Source organism: Callionymus lyra, chromosome 12 (genome assembly GCF_982586985.1).
Source record: "Callionymus lyra chromosome 12, fCalLyr1.hap1.1, whole genome shotgun sequence".
Classification (NCBI taxonomy): Eukaryota; Metazoa; Chordata; class Actinopteri; order Syngnathiformes; family Callionymidae; genus Callionymus; species Callionymus lyra.
In genome coordinates, this window is record NC_141829.1 from 22942313 (window position 1) to 22962406 (window position 20094).

General features: G+C 39.1%; 1 protein-coding gene across 1 annotated transcript in view; it reads right to left on the bottom strand.

The window, feature by feature from the left end:
* pde11a (phosphodiesterase 11a) overlaps nt 1-19537 on the bottom strand; it is a 35955-nt gene extending 16418 nt beyond the window's left edge. The window contains exons 1-8 of the mRNA XM_087804259.1: nt 18575-19537; nt 16675-16833; nt 7428-7517; nt 5834-5974; nt 5684-5748; nt 3366-3498; nt 2935-3010; nt 242-309 (exon numbers count right to left, since the gene is read on the bottom strand). Of these exons, the coding sequence (XP_087660385.1) occupies nt 242-309; nt 2935-3010; nt 3366-3498; nt 5684-5748; nt 5834-5974; nt 7428-7517; nt 16675-16833; nt 18575-19357 (1515 nt within the window). The 5' untranslated portion in view covers nt 19358-19537. The remainder of the gene's footprint in view (nt 1-241; nt 310-2934; nt 3011-3365; nt 3499-5683; nt 5749-5833; nt 5975-7427; nt 7518-16674; nt 16834-18574) is intronic.
* Between the last annotated feature and the right edge of the window lie 557 nt (nt 19538-20094).

Below are 20094 nucleotides of genomic sequence, written 5' to 3' on the forward strand. Positions count from 1 at the left end.
ACACAGACATCAACAAACACACACACTAACACACAAACAAACACACACATGCACACAGACACATCAACAAACACACTAAGACACATATATGCACACACAAACACACACACCAACATACACATATGTGCACACAAAGACACTAACAAACACACACACATGCACATCAACAAACACACTCACATGCACATCAACAAACACACATACATGCACATCAACACACACACACACACAAAGGTATTACCTCAAACAGTCTCTGGTCTGCGTCATCGAAAGGTTTTCCGTCCAGTCGGTTCAGCACTTGAGCGACACCTGTTGTTCCCAAAGTTGAATCAATCATAGTAGTGATGACACAGAGCTGTCATAACTACAATAACACACACAAAAGCACACCTCAAGCTGACATCTAATTAATATTATCTCGGACAGGAAGTCCAGTTGTTGTCTACAGCGGCGAATACAAAGCCTCTAATTTGACAGTGTGTTTCCCATTAGTCATTACGGATAAATGCCTCTTGATAAAGCATAAACATTTAATTGATAACAGCCGATTTTTTTTTAATTTCCTTCCAGAGAACTGCTCTGTCGTAATTACACTCTGCAGATTAGACAAGGTCAAACCTTCCAATCTGAGCGGAAGCTGAGTTTTAATTTTGACGTGCGAGTGGAAATCCACAGAGGTAGAGAAGGATTAGTGCCGGAGCTCATACTGTCATTAAAGTAAGCCTTTTCTCAGGGTTTTTTTTTATTCCTTCATTTATGATCACTGAACCTTCATTCAGCCATTATTATAAAAATAATACAAAATAATTTGACTATTTATAAAATATTCTGGTTATGTATTGAATGCCCTTCCAACAGCATTTTGGAGACTCTATCATTTTTATTCATTTTTGTCTGCGCTTTCACTGCCTGTGAGTAGATTTATGTCAAAATATATTGTTCATGGGAATTTGAGGTTCTGTGACACACCTTTCTGTAAACATGTTTCCCCAACATTGCTGTGAGGTTCATGTCGTCCACTGATCTGATGCCACCAACCCCTTGATCGTGAGCATTTCATCTCCTGCTGCCTTTGTTTGTGTGATGCTCTTTCACTCCAGATCTTCAGGTGTCGCCCACACACTGCACTCCTCTCGCTCTCGCTAAAGCTTCCTGCCTCACACCTTTTTTTTAGACAAATGCATTAACGCCCCCGCTAAAGAAAGTGAGATCACGCCGTCCTAACGACTCGCACACATGCTTATCACTTCCTTCAAATGACTTCCTGTGTCAGATCTCGGCGGACCGAGCGAGCGCTGCTGCTTCCGTGGCTGCTGCTGGTCGTTGCAATATCCAGCAGCAGGCGGGAGATCAATGATTTATCAGTGTGTGCTGTTGTGCCCGAGGCTCATTCACAAACACAATGGAGGAAGTACACCTCTGAGGCTGGAGTGATGGCGCACCTTGACTAATCACACACATGCAGGAGCTGCCTGGTCTCCACACGGCTGCGTGAAGTGACGGAGATATGAAGCCTCTCTCTTTTGTGTCGGGATTTTTTGTTTCTTTGGCGCCTCGGTGTGCGCTTAAAATATGACAAGAAACAATCCGAGGCTCAGATGGATACAGATTTATGGAGCCGATACATTTTAATCCTTTTCTCCTTTTTTCCATGTACACCTTACTTTTTATTTGAAAGCAGGAAATGTAAATTGACCATTAATACTTGTCAGATACAACATTTTCATTTATTTACTTCATTTTTGAGTTTTAAAAATGTAGGAAAACTGACCAAAAAAATGTCCTTTAACAAAGGCTTTTTTTAAGTGTGATTTTGATGTAGCTGAAGTGAACGGAAGCTAGGTTAAGGGTTCTACAATACTATGATGCAGGTGATGTGTTCTCATCTTGGGTCGCCTATAGTTTTTTTCGTGGATCTGAATTTACCTTCAGGTTACACACAAATGGTCAAAAATGTTTCTTTGTATTGGCAAATGTCTCAGTTTATGAGTTTTGCACACGCATGTTTGTGTCTTCTCGTTTAGACTATTGTAACAGTTTATTTTCGTGTCTAAACAAGAAGGATCTGTCTCGCCTGCAGTTAATACAAAACTCTGAAGTGAGAATTCTGACCTGCTCTAGTAGAAGAACTCACATTTCCCCGATCCTTAAAACTCTGCATTAGCTGCCAGTTTCTTTCAGGATCAATTAAAAAAAATTGGGTTCTTACTTTCAGTTCTATTCATGGTCAGACTCCTCCTTACATCACTGATCTGATCCAGCTTTACACCCCAGCTCGGGCTCTTAGGTCTGAATCTACTGATGGTTCCTGAACAAGCTTCTGGACCAGAGGAGAGAAATCGTTCCAGGCTGTTGCTCCTAATTTTTGGAACGATCTTCCTCTCTCTGCGTTTGACTCCTTCAAGAAACATCTTAAGATCTTTTTATTTGTCCAGGCGTTTTCTTCATTTTCTTGGGGCTGTTGTGTTTGTCTTATGTTGTCTTGGCCTTTTAAAGTATGTATTTTAACTGTGTATTGTTTTGATTATTTAAGCGCTTTGTGACACTGGTCTGAGAAAGGTTATTTAAAAATATAAATTACTTACTTACCTACATTCAAGACCAAATGCTGATCCAGAATATCACAACCATATCTTAAATTTTATCATAGTTTCCTAAATACATAACTTGAAATTTACTCTGGAATTTATTAAATAATCTTTAAAAAGTTCCCCTTAGAAATGTTTGAGCTTAAAACAATAATTAATATATGGACCATGAGTGCTATTAAAGAAGAGAATACATGACAGTAACTTCTTATATTTTAACTGGGATCCAGATGGGTATGAAAGATGAAAATGTAATCTGGAATAATTTGTTGCGCAAAACCAATCCCAGTCAAATGTCCGTTATCAGAGCAGAAAAAACATATTTAATAAGAGATTGTTGACTTACCAATGATTTGGTGGTTGCTGTTCCAAATTGGAACACAAAGCACTGAGCGGATGTGGAAGTCCGAGAACTGATCTGCCTAAAGGAAGTTAACAGATTTCCGTCATATCTCATTCACACTGGTTGACTAGTTATTCCTTCACACTGTAGAAATAGGTTAATGACATGCAATTAAAAGTAACTAACAATGCCGTTTTAGAAGAGCAGCGTTAGAAACTTGCTTCTGACTGAGTGAGAAAACCCAGTGTGGTTAAGAGCAGGAGACAGTGCTGAGATAAAAGCGTAAAGATCCATCAGTAAATGTCACCATGACTCCACAGTGGAACAAATTAGAAGCTCCTTTGAACCAGCACCGAATCCAGTTCGTGCGAGACATTTTCCTGTCACACCCCTAGACATGCTAAGATCCAGAATTGACGCGAGGGTGCCGTTACCTCGGCATCAAAGCGAGGATCCTGGTAGGCGTCACTTATGTTGACGGGCAGTCCCGTCGACGCCACTAGCTCGGCGATGCTGTTGTTGATGAGCCAGTCGGAGTACGACGACTTCTCCATGCTGTCTTTGAAGCTGGAACGCGCAGAGAGGCCACTTCATGTTACTCATTTAGCTCATGATTGATCTTTCAGATCGTCTTTCACGGAGATCCACCTGTAGCAGTGAGCTCACTCTGGGATTCTACTTACTTATTGTTAGAAACCACACACACTGCCTGTGCAGGCCAATTACATTTCCTACGCGACACCATTATATACTGTGTCCATTGTGACGGAAGGTCAAGTCAAATGAAAGAAGGGAAAAATCTCCTTTATCTAGGAACATTTAAAAATATTTATTTAAAGTGTGATTGTTAGTTGACTTTGTAGAAATTACCATTTTATATGATTTCAACTTTTAAACTTGTTTTTCATTTTACTATCAATTATTTTGTTTAATAAAAGAACATATGCAAAGAAATGACTTCCCAAGAACAGAGACTATGCACTAATCATGATAAAGCAGTTAATGCAATTTTGAATTAAAATATTTTGGGAAATTATCCACCCAGGTGAAATACTGTATATGTTATTAAATCGATCATAAAAAGCTTATTCCCTCCTTCAAAGCCTTTATATAACCATTACCTTCTGGATATTAGAAGTCACAGATAATGTAAATCTTATGTTTCTTTTGATATCATACACTTTATATCTTATTAGCAGTTACCGGTTTAATAATCCCCCTCTAAAGATAAGTGAACTATGCTATGAATTTTTTTTTCACCCCAGGAGGTGTTTATTTTGGCTCTATATTTGCTGTTTTATTCTTTGTTTGCTGATGACATGACAGGTGACAGCTGTATGCTAAACTAACTCTGATGATACTAAGTTTATTTCGATTTGATTTCATATTTTCTACTTCTTCATATATCATTTTGAGTTGGTTGAGTGTGTGAAACATAACAAATCATAATTATTTGAGCGCTTAAGAACTCTGATTCTCTTTAAGAGACCATCACACATTTGTTATCAGAGTAGATTTATATATAACAGTCCTGTACAAGTAAATCATATCAATGGAGTTTAAAAATAGTGTGAAATTATATTCAATAATATTTAACATTGTTTAAAAAAAAAATCACCTGCACTTTAAAAGTAATGATTAATAAGAATCAATATTAAAATAATAATAGTAAAAAATAAAATTGCTTGCCGTCAGAAACTCAACCTTGTTAATCTTGTTTATTTTTCTTAGTAAACTGACTTGAACTGAATTGTTCGTTTTTAATCTTTGTACGCGAGACTGAGAGCAAATCTGGAAAATTGCTTTTATTTTCTGCTCATCTGTTTTCTCTCTCTGGTGTCGGTCGTTTAGCTGCAACAGACAAGCAGCTCGACTGTACACGGGCTCACGGTTATCTTTCCCACGGGGGATTGCGAGGAGCGTTGGAAATCCTGCAGTACTCCTGCCTTTTGACAACAAATGTATTCACTTAATTACACACATAAATCTTCGGCAGCAGTCCTTGTTATTCACACAAGCACCCTGAGGAAGACTTGTGCATCGCACTTGTTGTTTTTTTTGCAGTTTAATTCTCTTAATTCTCAAGCTATATGTAACACTCAGAAGAATAGTGTATTAGCTTTTTTAATTTTTATTAAAGTTATCTTTATGTTAATCTGATGTTTTCACATCGTCTTTAACCATTCTCTTAAAATGTTACTTCATTTATTGTAATATTTAAACAATATTACAATAAAACCTCAGTAGATCACACGATCACCTACGTTTTAAGTGGCACTATGTAACATTTCTGCTTTTTTTTCTATAATGATTGGCTTATTTCCCTGATATTCCATGTATTCACTGCAAATTAAAGTAAAATCCTGCAGTCAATCGCTATCCATCCAACAGCTAGAATTTCCCTCCCTTCTTCAATCAAAGTATTTTTCTATAAGAAATACAAGAGGAACACAATAAGTTCTTCTCCCTGTGTTTCATTTATAAACCTCCCACACGATATTACACTCCGTTCTCTGCTCTCAGTCACGCGGCGGGTGGGGGGAATTCCACAAACTCAATTAAAAACCCTGCAGTAAGCCTGCTGCTCTCCACCAGCACATTACTCCCACTGTGTTTCTGAATATTTCATTTTCATACTTTCTTGTATTTTGTTCTTAATGGCGGGAAGCAAACAAACCCTCTCGGAGGTGAGGTCGTGGAGGGCAACCGTGAATGAGCTCTCGGCGTATCAAACCTTTTTAATCCTCCTTACCTGCTCTCCGTGTCGGCGCTGCACTTCGGCGACAATAACTCGAACGACTTGGTGAACTTGACGACCTTAAAAGAAAAGTGAGAACATCTTTCTTTTAATCAGAGTTGAATAATTGAGATCTTAAACGGGCCTGACAGCAGAGAACAGTACCGGGGATTCTATGTCCTCCAGCAGCTGCACGGAGCAGCGCTCACACTTCAGCAGCGTCTGGGCGCGATGCATGATCTTCCTGACAATCTTCTCCAGGTCAGTCTGCTCCTCAAACAGGTCGTTCACCACCTCCAGGAGCGCCTGAGCATCCCAGAGAGAAGAACACCAGCTGAACCTGCAGAATCTCAACAGCTTCTGCGCTAAATAAAACAAAAATCTTTCAGTAGATAAAACCTACAGATTGACTTATTTTGGCCTGCTCAGCACAAGTATTGTTTCGGCCATTAATATGATTAGCCGTGTCAATAAAAGTAAATTAGCTGCGTTCTCTTCGACAGCGAGCCTCCAATTTAATACACAAGCGCAGAAATCATTCGTCTCCCCTGTTCACTGAGCTGTGTTCTCATTATGTTTGCTCCACAAATCAATGTGTGACATAAATTAGTGCATCTCTTAACATTCCCTTGGAGATATCTATTGTAGACCAGACCCCCGCCCTGGAAACCCACCCATCCCCCCCCCCCCCCTGCACAGATGCGGATGTTGGTACAAAGGCTGCCGGCTCTGATCCCTGTTGCAGAGGCAGCAAGTGGGCTGTTGCTGATCAATACTCAGCTTTAACCATTTCAAGATGATACAAGATGAAGGCAATCATACACACATGGCTTGAGTTTATTTTTGATTTTATCGTTGTAAATTACAACAACAACAACAAAAACTTGGTTTTATTTCATTAGAAAATAAGTTTAAACTGAGATGAAGAATTTGAACTATATTTACAATAACAAACTCTAATAACAAAATCTCCTGGACTTTTATTATTCACTTGTTGACAAGTGAGTGTGCAGGTGTTTTTAGCTGCCGTGGTTGGACTTTAAACATTCCTGAACAAAAATTAATATATTGATTTTTTTAATCACGGTTTTTTCCATACTTAAACGCAAAAAAAAAACAACTGTTTTTCTTTAAGGGCAACTAATGAACTTACTAACTCAATCAAATGTTTTAAATGTTGAAGTCTTCCTCTACTAGATGCAGTAAGTCTCTCATCATGATGATGTTTTAAAGTTATTACTTAATAAAGTTATCTTTATAAAGTCATAAATCTTAGCGAACAAAAGGTTTTGAAAGCAGATTCCATTATGATGTAATGATGGCTTCACTCCTCCACAATCCAACTGTAATCACGGCCTGCTTTGTTTATACAATGAGCCCTTTGGAGGTTGAGACTTCTGGAATTAATGACGCGCGGTGACAAACATTAATGATTGGCCAATCACAGCAGAGTGGGTGTGGTTACTGTAAAGATTTTCTAATGTTAATATTTCAATGAAAATAGAGTTTTGACAGACACGAGTACAATAGAGGTCCAACATTTAAGAGACACTCAAATCAAAACATTAGATACTAGTTACTGGATGTTAAATTTAGTCAGTGACACAGTTTTAGAATTTAGAGGAAACCGGAGTTCCCGGAGTAAGCCCATGCAAACACAGGTAGAGTTGCCTTTAAGTGAACCAGCAACCTTCTTGCTGTCCCTTCAGTACCATGTGACTCCGTTAGTTCAAACTGATCCAGGACATGTGCGACCTACCCGGCTCCGGTCGTACTCTTTTCTGGAGGCAGCAAAGAGTTGGGCGTTGGAGATGGCGATCCCACAGAAGGGCAAATACATCTGCAGCACCTGTGGAGCCACAAACACCTTCTTGATCATTTATTTTCTAACCCGTTGCGCCAAGAACAGAGACATCACGCCGTTCAAAAGACTCCATCAAGACCGGAATAAGAAATGATTTTTTTGTAAGAATCATTACTTTGTAGAATGAATAAATCAATGCTTCTGACATTTTACCATTTGAAGGAATGGTCTGACTTCCCCAGCCTCGGGCTGATGATATAAATGCGTGCATGTGTTTGTCCCCAACATGAATAATGGAATAAATTGCTGTATCTTAATGAGGTTGTCTCAAATTGAATCAACAACGTAATGCATTTGTTTTGTCATCACATGACTCATTCATAAATTAAGATGGCGGATATAGGACGGCTAACAACGTGGCCACTACGGTGCTCGGGCAGAAATCTAGGAAGCGGCGATTACCTCTCACTAAAACTCCCACATAATGCAGAATCAATGGTGGCCTGTGTGCTTCCTTATGCCGGCTCTTGTTTAGTTATCCATCTTTGTATCTGGCTGCTGAGTAAACAATGCAATCAGTCCAGCAAACACACCACTGTTTACCAGCCTTCAGTCAAACCCGAGGGCGAAGACAACACGCCGAAACATGAATGGAGCGCCGGTGTGTGCGTCCGCTGATACCAGCAGATCTCATTTAGCTTCTCAATGATAATGCATCAATTACTCATCAGCTATGAATGAACGCGAGGACGGTGGAGTCCTGCATCGCTCCGGTGATTGATGCTGCCGAAACGCCGGAGTCATGAATGGAACACAAAGAGAAATGTTGAAGGGAATTGAATACACACATGTGGGCGCACTTGGCTAAAAGACAATGACGACTGTTTAATCTCAGCTCTATTATGACCTGAGCATTTAAGGAACAACTATGATTGTCTTCAGCTTCAACTTGTGTTTATTTCCCTAGAAACTTCAGAATCTGATATAGTGGATCTCATCGGAGTTGGTCTTGGAATACCACACCAGAGTGCCTGTTTTTATCCGTTCATTGAACCGGTTTTATCGTACATATCAGCCATTCATATGGACCAGTAGCTACTTTACCCTCTTGTTGGTAAAGAGACTATGATATATTCAAGTGTACGATGATGGTAAATATGTGCCGAACACACACAGCTGCAGTGAGGTGTTAAATGAGAGAGAGTAAGACGAATACACAAAGTGTTTTGGGATAAAAAAAAAAGCAAGTCTGAAAGTGATTTTATCTCGGTAGTGTTGGGGGTTTGAAAGAAAACCTGCCAGCTTGAACAATAACGTTTACAATCAAATAACTTTTTAACTGTTATGTTTTTCCCCAAAAGATATTATCTAAAAGAGAACTTAGCATGCAAGTTAGCACACTAAAACATGAACATTTTTCAAACTTATGCACAAACAACAACCATGATGAGGATCCAGTACTAGACACTAAACATAAAAAAGCGTCATTTTGGAAGTCCAGAGGTTCCAATTTTCTACTTTAAGATGGAGCCAGACTAGTTATTCACAGTTCTGGACAACGTGTGAGCCATTGCACATTTAGGTCATCCTTTCTTCGGGCGAGAGACGGGGGACACCCTGGACAGGACGCCAGTCTGTCGGAGGGCACACAAAGACACACACCTATTCACTCACACACTCATAGCTACGGACAATTTCCACAAGTTCCCAATCAACCTCTGTATGTTTTTGGACTGTGGGAGGAAACCAGAGTGCCCAGAGTAAACCCATGCAACAAGGGGAGAACATACAAAATTGCTGTGAGTCGAACTCGCAAACCTCATGCCCTATATACTGTATACCAAATTAAAGACTAAATTCATAGTAAAATGTACAGAAATTCAAGATTTTACAAGAACAATGTGAATGAGTTAACTGATGTGTGCGACGCCACAGATTTCTGGACAGAAAACATTTTTTGGTGCAAGTAAGTCGCCATTATTGGAAATTTTTAAGTCTGGTTTATTAGATGTCGACATCAGATCGACCAAATTCACAGTGATCGACCAGTTTATTAATAAGCAGATTTACCAATACTTCTCCCTCCCCATCCCGAGTTTCCATTCCTACTACACCAGCTAAAAATGATTAACTTTATTCACTTGTTATGACAAAATGAAATGTAGCTAGGTTCCCAACTGTCAGCGCTACGTATTATTTTGGGGGGAAATTGCTGATTGCACAACATTCTTAAGGGAGTTTATCGACACAAGTTATTTTTAACCTTCATATGCTTCAGCACGAGGGAGGCTTGGTCACATAATCTATTAAACATGTCACTTCTTTTTATCAAGAAAATGCTAACTTTGCAATCTGGACATGGGCTTTGTCTCAAATCGCGCATTTATCTTAAGTGCACTGCTTTACAGTACACTGTCAGAAAGAGCACTTACCTGCGCAGTGTAGTACTGTCTCAAATCAAACACTGATCAAACGCTACACACTCACAGGAAATGACTCGACAGCTTCTTCTTCTACTACTTTTAAACGCTGACTGCAACCAACCGTTTGCCGACACTTAACAGTGGTTTTCGCCAATGTAAACAAGTTTTACGTTGCGTTTAATTTTCTTATTACTGTTGTTGTTTTGTTTTGTGGTAAAATAAGTGTTTTCTTGATACATTTACGCCGGTATTTGCTCCAAAGACCTGTCGCCAGTGACGTAGCTTACGTTTAGCGCCATCTACGTCACTAAAATGGTGGCCGTTGAGGGTGGAAAGTGTCCATCGATCCACACTCAATTTTCTGGCCATTTGAGTGCTCATAGCACACTACATTTTCGCATACTACTCATCGGGCCGCACTTGTGCACTCAAAACATTAAGCGTAATTGCAGAATTGCCTGATTTGGGACACAGCCGTGTTCTAGCATCACATGCCAGGAGAACACGACAGTCATTAAACCTCCCCGGTGAAGGTAATTAGCTCGTCTTTCCTCAATATCAGTTCGTCGTCCCTTTTCAGCTCCTCGCTGAACTACTGCGCAGCACAGACAAGGAAGCATGAAAGCCGACAATTTCTCAAACAATAAGGCGCTTCTCAACCGCTCTTCAGCCTTTTGTTCCAGCGACAGTCGGGGCCACATGGATTTAATTAGTATGTCCGTGTGCGAGGCACAGTTTAGAATAAAAGGCAAAAGAATTGAAGAATAAAATCATTTTCTCCTAACCTACAATTTGGATTATTTACTCACCCTAATGCTGATTTTGACTTCAATCAAAAAATACTGTGACCTAATTGAGAAACGGCACCATAATGGAATCATTTTCCTGCAGAAGAATTCTTGTGCGTTGATGCAAAAAAGCACTAACACATAATGCTATTTCAGCTGTCCTATGGAATTCACTAATAATGATCTTCCAGTAAGGCAGCGGTCATCAATAGCCCCAGCAGGACCAGATTCATTAGTGAGCAGGACTTTGGGGATGTGACTATGGATCTGTCTGTGGTACTAACAGGCAACCTCAAGAAAAGCGCTGCTCTCTCTAATTACATTCTGTCAGGCAGGCCGTGATACAAGGTTGCATTACAAACAAGCTTTTTTGCCTAGAGACCTGCACAGCGCTCAGTAAAGAACGCTCTAATAACAAAACTAACCGGGCAGGTCCACCGGGGCGCTGACTTCCTTCTTTATTCTAAATGAGGACGGCAATCAAAAATAATACAGCCGTTTCTCTCCACTATCTGACTCTACGTTCTTGCGCCTCCATATACAGTATATAGTGTTTTTCTATAATCTCCAATTGGCTGTTGTTGAAAGAGGAAACACTTTTTTTTTTTTCATTCACAGAAGGAAGAATCTGTTGAGGTTACCTCAGGTCAAACTTTGAGTCCATATAAATACAGATATCTTTTGTTGATTCTGAATTTGAAGCTGTGTAAGTGTTAAAATGTGCTGTAAGCGAGAGCCTTTCTGGATTTTTTTTTGCCAAGAGAAATGTAATGTTTTTAATATCTGGCAGTTATTAAACAATACTGTGAGATTTTGAATGTGTAATTAAAGTTTATATGATAAAAATACTGCCCTTTTTTTCATAGAAGTCTAAATGGACATAAATAATCAAACTGAGATAATACATTTGAACTAATTTGACATATTAACAATAACAAACTTTAAAACTATTATTATGTTCAGAGGTTTTAACTGGTTTTGAAACACTATTGAACTGAAACTTAAACCCTAGCGTATATCCTTTTACACATGATTTGGAGTGAGGCTCATGTTAAAAAACAAATCATTAATAAACCATAAAGATCAGATCCAGTTTTTTATTCTATTTAATGCTCAAATAGGCTCCAACGTTGTGTCCCAACAGCTGCTCTCTCTTTTGGTCTCACTCCCTCTCAATGAACTTTCTGCTGCACAATTTGCATATTTTTACCGTTGATATTAAAGCTTGGCCATGAATCATCGGGGAGTTTTCATTTTGTGCTCTCAGAAACAGCAACAATCTGGTCTAAGTTAAGGCAACCAGACTACAGAAGTGCTGGTTCTCCACCTTCTGATAGCTATTCTTGATAGGATAGGTTTTGTAATGTGATGATTTGAAGCGTGGAGAAGAACTTTTGCAGGTGGATTAGAGACTTCCTGCTACATCAACCACTGCAAGACTTCTTGAGCTTATACAAGGATCATAGTTTGCGGACAGAACTATCTGGAGCGCTGCTTGTTTGGGGGAAAAAAAAGCTGAAGAGGGTATCAGGAGAAATGTTGACGAATCTTCATGGGCTTAGGTCAAATGTCAGAGTCAGAGAGAGTTTAGTGCAGTGTTTAAGAATGCATTTGCAAATGTGTGTTTTTCTTATCCCATGTTTATAAATATACATACAAGAACATGTTATAACTGACACATAACTTTAAAGTGTGAATCTCTAACAACCCTTTAAAATGGAGGCTACTGTCAGGCCACTATTAGCTGCTGAAAACTAATATATGTGACATATAGAATCCCACTAAAAGAGAAGTCCAGTAGGATCATTAAACGCCTTTATTATGTCCTACTCCTGAACCATCTTCTTGCTTTAAGCCCTGGAAAATGCTTCTTGAAATTGCCCTGATGTCACATTTTAAAACCCTCTAGGGCGAACCGACTCATCAATTCCCATATTGCTGAACCCGTCAATAACCTCCGACACAATTGACCAAAACCTCCTGACCATGCGGTTTGGAATGGACTCGTCTTGCGCGGCACTGTCGAGATGTGAGAAGGCTCATGTCGGCCAGCAAGAGTTGAAAAATTACTTTTACAGTGTTAACTCATCACTTTTTTACACAGTCATTTCACACCATTGATGAGCCGTCTTTAAATATGAGGATGAAGGTGTCATAATTGTGTAAAGTCAAGGAATATTATTATCTTTTAGTGAAATGTTCATATTTTTCAAAGCAACAAACAAAGAGTTGATTAAGTAAACATCTTATGGCAAAGAAATGTTTCGAAATTAAAAGAAAAAGCTGTTTTAGCCAATTTATACTGTAGTGTTTGGCTGTTAAAAGTACTATAAAAAAAATCACTCATCAGCTATGAAATGACTTGAGGATTTTAGCAAACCTCAGAGAAGAAAAATGAATACAGCATGCTATTTTTCTTAGAGATAAAATAAGGATACTTGTTTTTAATACTTCTAAGGAAGAATTTATGTCTTATTGTACGTTAAAAATTTGACTTATGAGTTCGATTAACCCGTCAAGTCTAGGAAATTGTCTTATTTTAAGATGTAAGGACAATTTACTGTTGCTGCTGCAAATTGGATAACAATATTTTTTAATGGAATTACAATGGTAGGTCTTTCTGCCCCCATTGGTAGATCTTTACTCTTTATATACTTATGCTGGTTATACTCTTGTTTTTTTCTACTTTCAATATCTTGAAGCAAGAAACTGTCTAGACTTGTCAGGTGAATGTGACTCTATGAAGTCTATTTAGAAACACATTTTAAGGTGTAGAAACACTTTATTCTTGAAACAGGTTTCATGAGTTAAAATAATAAAAATACACCGTTCAGTGAGTCAAGAATCGTGGCATCAAATCCTAAACCATACACGTCCTAGTTTATCAATAAAAGTTCTTACTATTTTTTTTCTAACATTAGATAAACATAATTATTTAGAGATCTTACTGTTGCAGTGCATTGTGGGAACATTTAATTTTTTAACAGCAAAGCTTTTATGTTGTAGGCCAAAAATGTGACATACCCATTATATATATATATATATATATATATATATATATATACATACTTACAGTTCTCAGATGCGTAGGTCTCGACTGCCTCATTATAAAAGTATCTTCTTTTTTTTTAAAGGTAACCCACTGTACAGAGCGCAGTTAAAAACAGCAGCAATGTAAATAAGGATTAAAACATCAGAAAAAAAAAGTAGAGAAGAATGCATAAAGAAAGAATGTTTGGTTGCAAAAGATGAGTGTTGAGTTGTGATTTGAAAATGGGTAAATGAGTCAATGTTTTCGGGTGGTAATGAGTTTCAATGCGGCTGAATTCTCGGCTCCTGTGGTAGTGAGACGGTTAATTAAGGACTATTTAGCAGAAAAGTAGTTGTTTGTCGTTATGTGTTCATACTCCGAAGTATGAGATTTCAATCGTTCATTAGTTTTACCTGCTATTATTCCTTTAAGTCAATTACCAATCGCACAAAGAAGATATACTATGACAAAAATCATAAAAACCGGAAGATTTCAAACCCAGAAAGTTAATATTGCGAGCTTCAAATTGACATTTTTAATCCACCTGCGCGGAGTCAATATCTATACCTTTGTACGGAAGAGTTAGAACAATTATTAAGCCGCCATTATCAGAAGTCCCTGAAGGATTTCAACCCTGCAGAGTATCATTACGATACAATTACCTCAGTGTGGGATTTCAAGCAATTAAACACCCTATACTGTTTCACGCTGCATTGTTCAATAAAGTAGAAGTCTCTGGCTCTAATGACATCCACCGCCGCCTTGTGAGATATTACGAACTCTTCCGTAAAAGCAGCAGAACGTTCCCTCACATTCATTACTAATTCAGGTGTGGCATTCTGAGCATAAGCCTGACGTTGGCACAATGTAGTGCAAACAATGGACGGAATATTCTGCTTCTATTATGAAGAAAAAATTAAAACTTAAAGCTCATCCAGTCGTAGATGCAGTCGACAGCCATGCTTTCATCAGAAGGAAACTTTCCAAAGAGACAAGGATTTAGCACCTGTGGTCAATCTGTTGCCGGACGAAGACACTCTACTTCCCCACGTCTGACACGAACCTGAAGATAGTGTTTAATCTCCCGACCTGGAGGAACTTAAAAGCCAAAATGACAACACTGTGGGTGCCGTCATGAGACTCTCTAGCGCTTACATAAAGTCATTATTCTCTGCGATGTTTCATCAGGGCCCCTTCGGAGACGAGCTCAGGAAATATTTATGCAGCAAGACGTGGTGTCAGAGATGGGAACGCAGCAGCCGCTGTTGATGTTATTGCATACGACCAACAAGTCTCCCCGGCGGGATGAGTGAGGTGAACTAAAATGTGGTGATTCTTGCATGTTCTTGCCACAAGTTCTAGACGTCAGAACGTGTCATCATGCTTCAAAGAAACCTCAAAATCCCATGATTAAGTAGAGAATTTCATGTTTAATTTAAGAGAAAATTGAACTTCTATATGGATTAATGCAAAACTTATGTCACAGATAAACATTAATAAATAAATGTAAAAATTATTGATTATAAATCAAGTTAAAGATTTCAATGCTTCACATCAAATCAAGTGATTTTAAAGATTATTTTGGTAAACGATGGCGATACAAACATCTGTCAGATGTCCCATCTGTTGTGACTGTAGTAGATCCGCCTGAGACTTGACTCATGACTCACTCCACTGTAACTCGACTATATTACTGAGAAAACACACTCGCTAGAGCCACGTCAAGTCACTGCAGCTTTAGTTTGTGTAAGATTGTCGAACAATGTTAGCAATATTTAGGGCTAACATCAATGGTTTTTGTCAGTGTCTCCATCTGTCTGCAGGTTTTCTCATAGAAACTTAATCTATGATACATTTCCTCTATATATCCATCCATCCCTACCTTTCAAAAGAAAAAACTTGACTAGAATGTACAAAAATTAAATAGTATTTCACTCAAATTTACACTTTTCCTTATTTCTGCCATAGCTGTTAGTTAGGACTTTGTTTCCAGATGTTGGGGTTTTAGCAAAATTAGTAAAATAATATTTCATCACACATAAAAGTCAGTTGTAATAACAGGTAAGTGTGGAGTGTTTAGCCTTTTTTGCAGATAAAGGCATCACATTGGGCTGCTATTTTGAAATTTTTCATTCACTTTTTGAGCTACTGCAAAAATACTTAACTCTGCAGTTTGAAAAATGTTCATCTAAAATGGAAAAGCATAATAAGCAAGTTGTCTTATATTTGGGGATTTTCCGCATAAGAACATGGATATCATTATAATAAGTCAAGAACATTATTTAACCAGCAATTTTGTGATTGTGTAAATACTGTGTGGCTACTACTGAAAACAATTTAAGAGTAGGTAAGGGACACATACTTTACTTATCGTATCAGAATGGTGAATGAAATACAGTCGTATAGTGCGATTGAGAAGAAAACAGAAGTGAAAAGAGTACTCAAATGTTCTATTTAAGTACTTAACTCAAATTTTAATCAGGTTCTAGTAACCAAAATGTACTCAAGTCAAATGAAGAAGTAGATCATCTCAAATGTACTTCAATAAAAGTTACTAACATCATCTCTTAATCAGCTTTCTTGTGTTGTGGACAAGATTAGAATCTAAATCTATTGTCATGAATCTCATAAGATTTTACGTACATTTAAAATATTTTGACACTTGAACAACAGTTCTCCAGCAATTTATATTCCTCCATTACCATTTTTTTTAAATTAAAATTATACCCAATCAATACTTGGTGGAAATTACAGATGTGTAACAAGCACTTTTGGAAGTGTACACAAAAAGATTTAAATATTGCTGTACTAAAACAACTTGTTTCTTGACTTGGAGCCACAGAACCGAGCGACAAACACAAGGACCACAAGGAAGTGCTTTCTGAGTCAAAAGGGCTTCTGAACTTCAAAATATCACTTGATGTGTCACATGACATCGCTGCGATTAATAACAAGATCACCTTTTCGTCGTCCTCGTTGAAGAGCTCCCCGCTCGAGTTCTTGTTGATGGCCTGAGCGACGCCGATGATCTCTCCGTCGCTGTTGCGTATGGGCATGCACAGCAGGGACTTGGTCTTGTACCCGGTCAGCTTGTCGATCTCGTCGCTGAAGCGACGGTCCTGCCGGAGGAGAACAGAAGAACGTTATCGTGTGACTCAACCAGAGATGTTCCCGAGTCAGACTAGAGATACCGTCGTTCTCCACCTGCTCTCATCGCTACATTACCAGAAACAATTGCTCCCGAAATTCCTTTTAACTCAATGAAACTAGTCTTTTACAGAAGCTGAACATTTTATAGTCAAATTATAAGTTGTTGTTTTTTTAATATATATATAGTAATAGGTTGTTTCTTTCGAAATGGGTCAGTCTAGGTAACTACATTTCCTGTTGGAAAATATTGATATGCCGATACATCGCGATATTCCACGATACTGTACTGATACAGCACTGTAAAGTAAGTCATTTTTATTTGTATAGCGCTTTTCCAGACCAGGGTCACAAAGCGCTTAAACAATCAAAACAATATTCAATAAAGTATATACTTTAAAGGTCAAGATAAAACTGATAACACAACAGGAGTTCCAGAAAATCAAGGAAAAGCCTGAACAAATAGAAACTGTATCCATTAAAAAACGTTTTTTCCCTGCATTCAAATCTTATGTGTACCATTGTTTGTTTATATTTTGTAGTTCAATGTGTGTAATGCTGCTATTAAACTTCTGGCCGCTAGATGGCAGCGGCTAAATGAAAGTTGAAATCCTGCAAGAGTTTGGCGATGACTGAGGACGAGAGGATACCGTTGAATACACTCTTCCCTCTTATGGACTCTCATTGGACAACTTTGGTTAACTAGTAATGAGTGATTAAAACAGATTATAGATCAATGTCAGAAACGTCTTTACATGATCAGTTCAATGGTTAAATGTGGCCAAATGTGGTCCCGGGGCCTCACTTTGCCCAGGTCTCTTCTAGATTATTTTGTGAAACAATCACACCTCAGAATAAGCTTTGACGTAACAGGAAATAGTTTTATAAAGATGTTACAAAATTTCCAATTCACATAAAACTCTTTAAACTTCTAATGCATAAAAAGTATTCTAATGTGATACTACATGCACAAACGTCATAGCAGAAACTTTAGCTCTTACAATATACTTATAATACTAATACTATTATTTAAAAACATCTTATTTAAATCTCATAGGAAAACAAGACATATTGATACATTCAAATCTTTTACAACATATAATATCTATCCATCATCTCATTGTTCCACCTTGCCTGCACTGTCTTCTTAACGTCCTTCACCGCTTACTATAAATTATATTTTTTTTATGCAGTACTCTAATTACTTGATAACTTACTTCTGTGTGTACGCAATTCAACATCGTTAATCTGTTATATGGAATTTAAGTATATTTGAGTAAATTAATTATATTTAAATAATTAATCCTCGATTAAATACAAGGATATACATGTTTTAGCTGATTGATGAAATGATGCATTAATAACGTCCTATTTATAGTGTTATTATATTTTTTTGTTATTTAAGGATTTTTTACTTCTCAACCTAAATAATAAGGCAATTTTTTTGTTTTGTTTTGGTGGGTAACGTTTCATAAAATGCATATATATTAACAGATCAACTGTTATTTTTAGAAACTTCAACCTGGAAATCATTCATTTCAGAAAACACTTTTTTTTTTTTTATTATCATGACTCTTTTAAAGCATCCGCTTAGTTCACCTAATCGGAGGCCGGGCTCGGCGTGATTTTTCCGCAGGAAAAGGCTGGCCACACTATCTGTGACAGTGATGTGACAGAAGGAAAACCTCGTGAGTCATGCAGACCATCATGCACCTGATAGGCGTCTGGAATGTTCACAGTCTCTCCGTGCTCGGCCACATATCCAATGATCCCTTTCCCCCACGGCACCTGCACCTCGTCCGAGTTCATGAAGGGCAGCACGGTGGTGCCCGCGTGCACGTCAAAGAACTTGGACAGGAGGGTCTTCTTGTTGCCGGTGCCTTCCACCAGGAACAGGGAGCACCGGTCCGCGTCCACCATGATGCACACGAACACCAGGATCTTGTAGCTCAGACTCGTCAGGTCCAGGTCGTTGGAGATGTCCTTGACCAGCTCCAGGAAGAACTCCCTCTCGTTGTGCTCCTTCAGGTAGTACTTGAAGTCCACGGCCGTGGACGGGTACTGCGGGATGTTGACCCTGGACTCCAGCAGGGAGCTGAGGATGTGCGCGGTGGTCGGGGGCAGGGAGCTGGCTTTCCTCAGCAGGGCTCTCCTCCTCATGCTGGTCAGCGGCTCCTGCGCGCGCGAGTTCACGTGCTCGTCGTAGGTCCGGTTGACGTTGATGGCCTTGGACCGGGCGAAAGTTTTGCGCAGCTCCCTCTGCGAGGCTCGCCTCTGGAGCCCGTCGCACTTGCTGGCCCAGCTGTCCTTCAGGGCCACGCTCTTCTCCTCGGCGGGAGACGCCACCACCGCCGGACTCTTGCTCGCCCGGTGGTTCTTCAGCCACTTCTCCACCATCCCGGAGTTCCCCTTGCGGTTCAGGTAGTCTTCGAACAAGTCTGGGTGCGAGTCCAGAAAAGTTTCCACGTCGGAGAACAGCATCTTCGCCACGGCCATACCTGCTCTTCTTCTTCTTCTCCAGCGCGGCTCGAGATCATGGAGGATCTTCTACCTCGAGTTCAGAGTCTCTCGCGGTCCACGCCAGGCACGCGCTGGACTGAAGACTCCATGAAGACGCTTGCCGTCGCCGCGTGCGTTTCTTTTGCGCGCGGACATGTCAGACTTCGTTGAGGAACATCTGAGATGGACACCGGGAGAAGCTTCTCTGAGGAGCGAGCAGCAGCGTTGTGGAGGTCTTTGTGTGCGCGCATGACGCGCGGGAGGTTGGTTCGGTTTCTGATGACGCGCAATTCGTCAGTGCCGCGGACGCTGAGGCGCGCGTCTGATGATGATGATGAAAATCCGACTTAATACTTTTTCTTTTTCACTACATTGAACTCAACGTATATTTAGGATTAAAAGCAAATATTAATAGCGTTATTAATTACTCGACAGGGCGCGTCAGAAACTATTTTTCGCTTAACGCTGCGTTGACCACTTTCAACCACTAGAGGGTGCGATTGGACGATAGTTTATTCAATATGATTTCTGAAAAGTACTGTATCGAGGGAAAATTTGTTTCATCATCATCGAATCAAAATGTTCTTTTAAATTTAAAATAGTCACTTCAATCCCAAAAATTATTTCAAAACTGTATTCATGGAAATGAGAGAATTAAAAGAAACTTTTGGGGGATCTAATGTCTTACCCATAATATGACTTCCAAATTGAATACCTTTTTTTAATTGATTGAA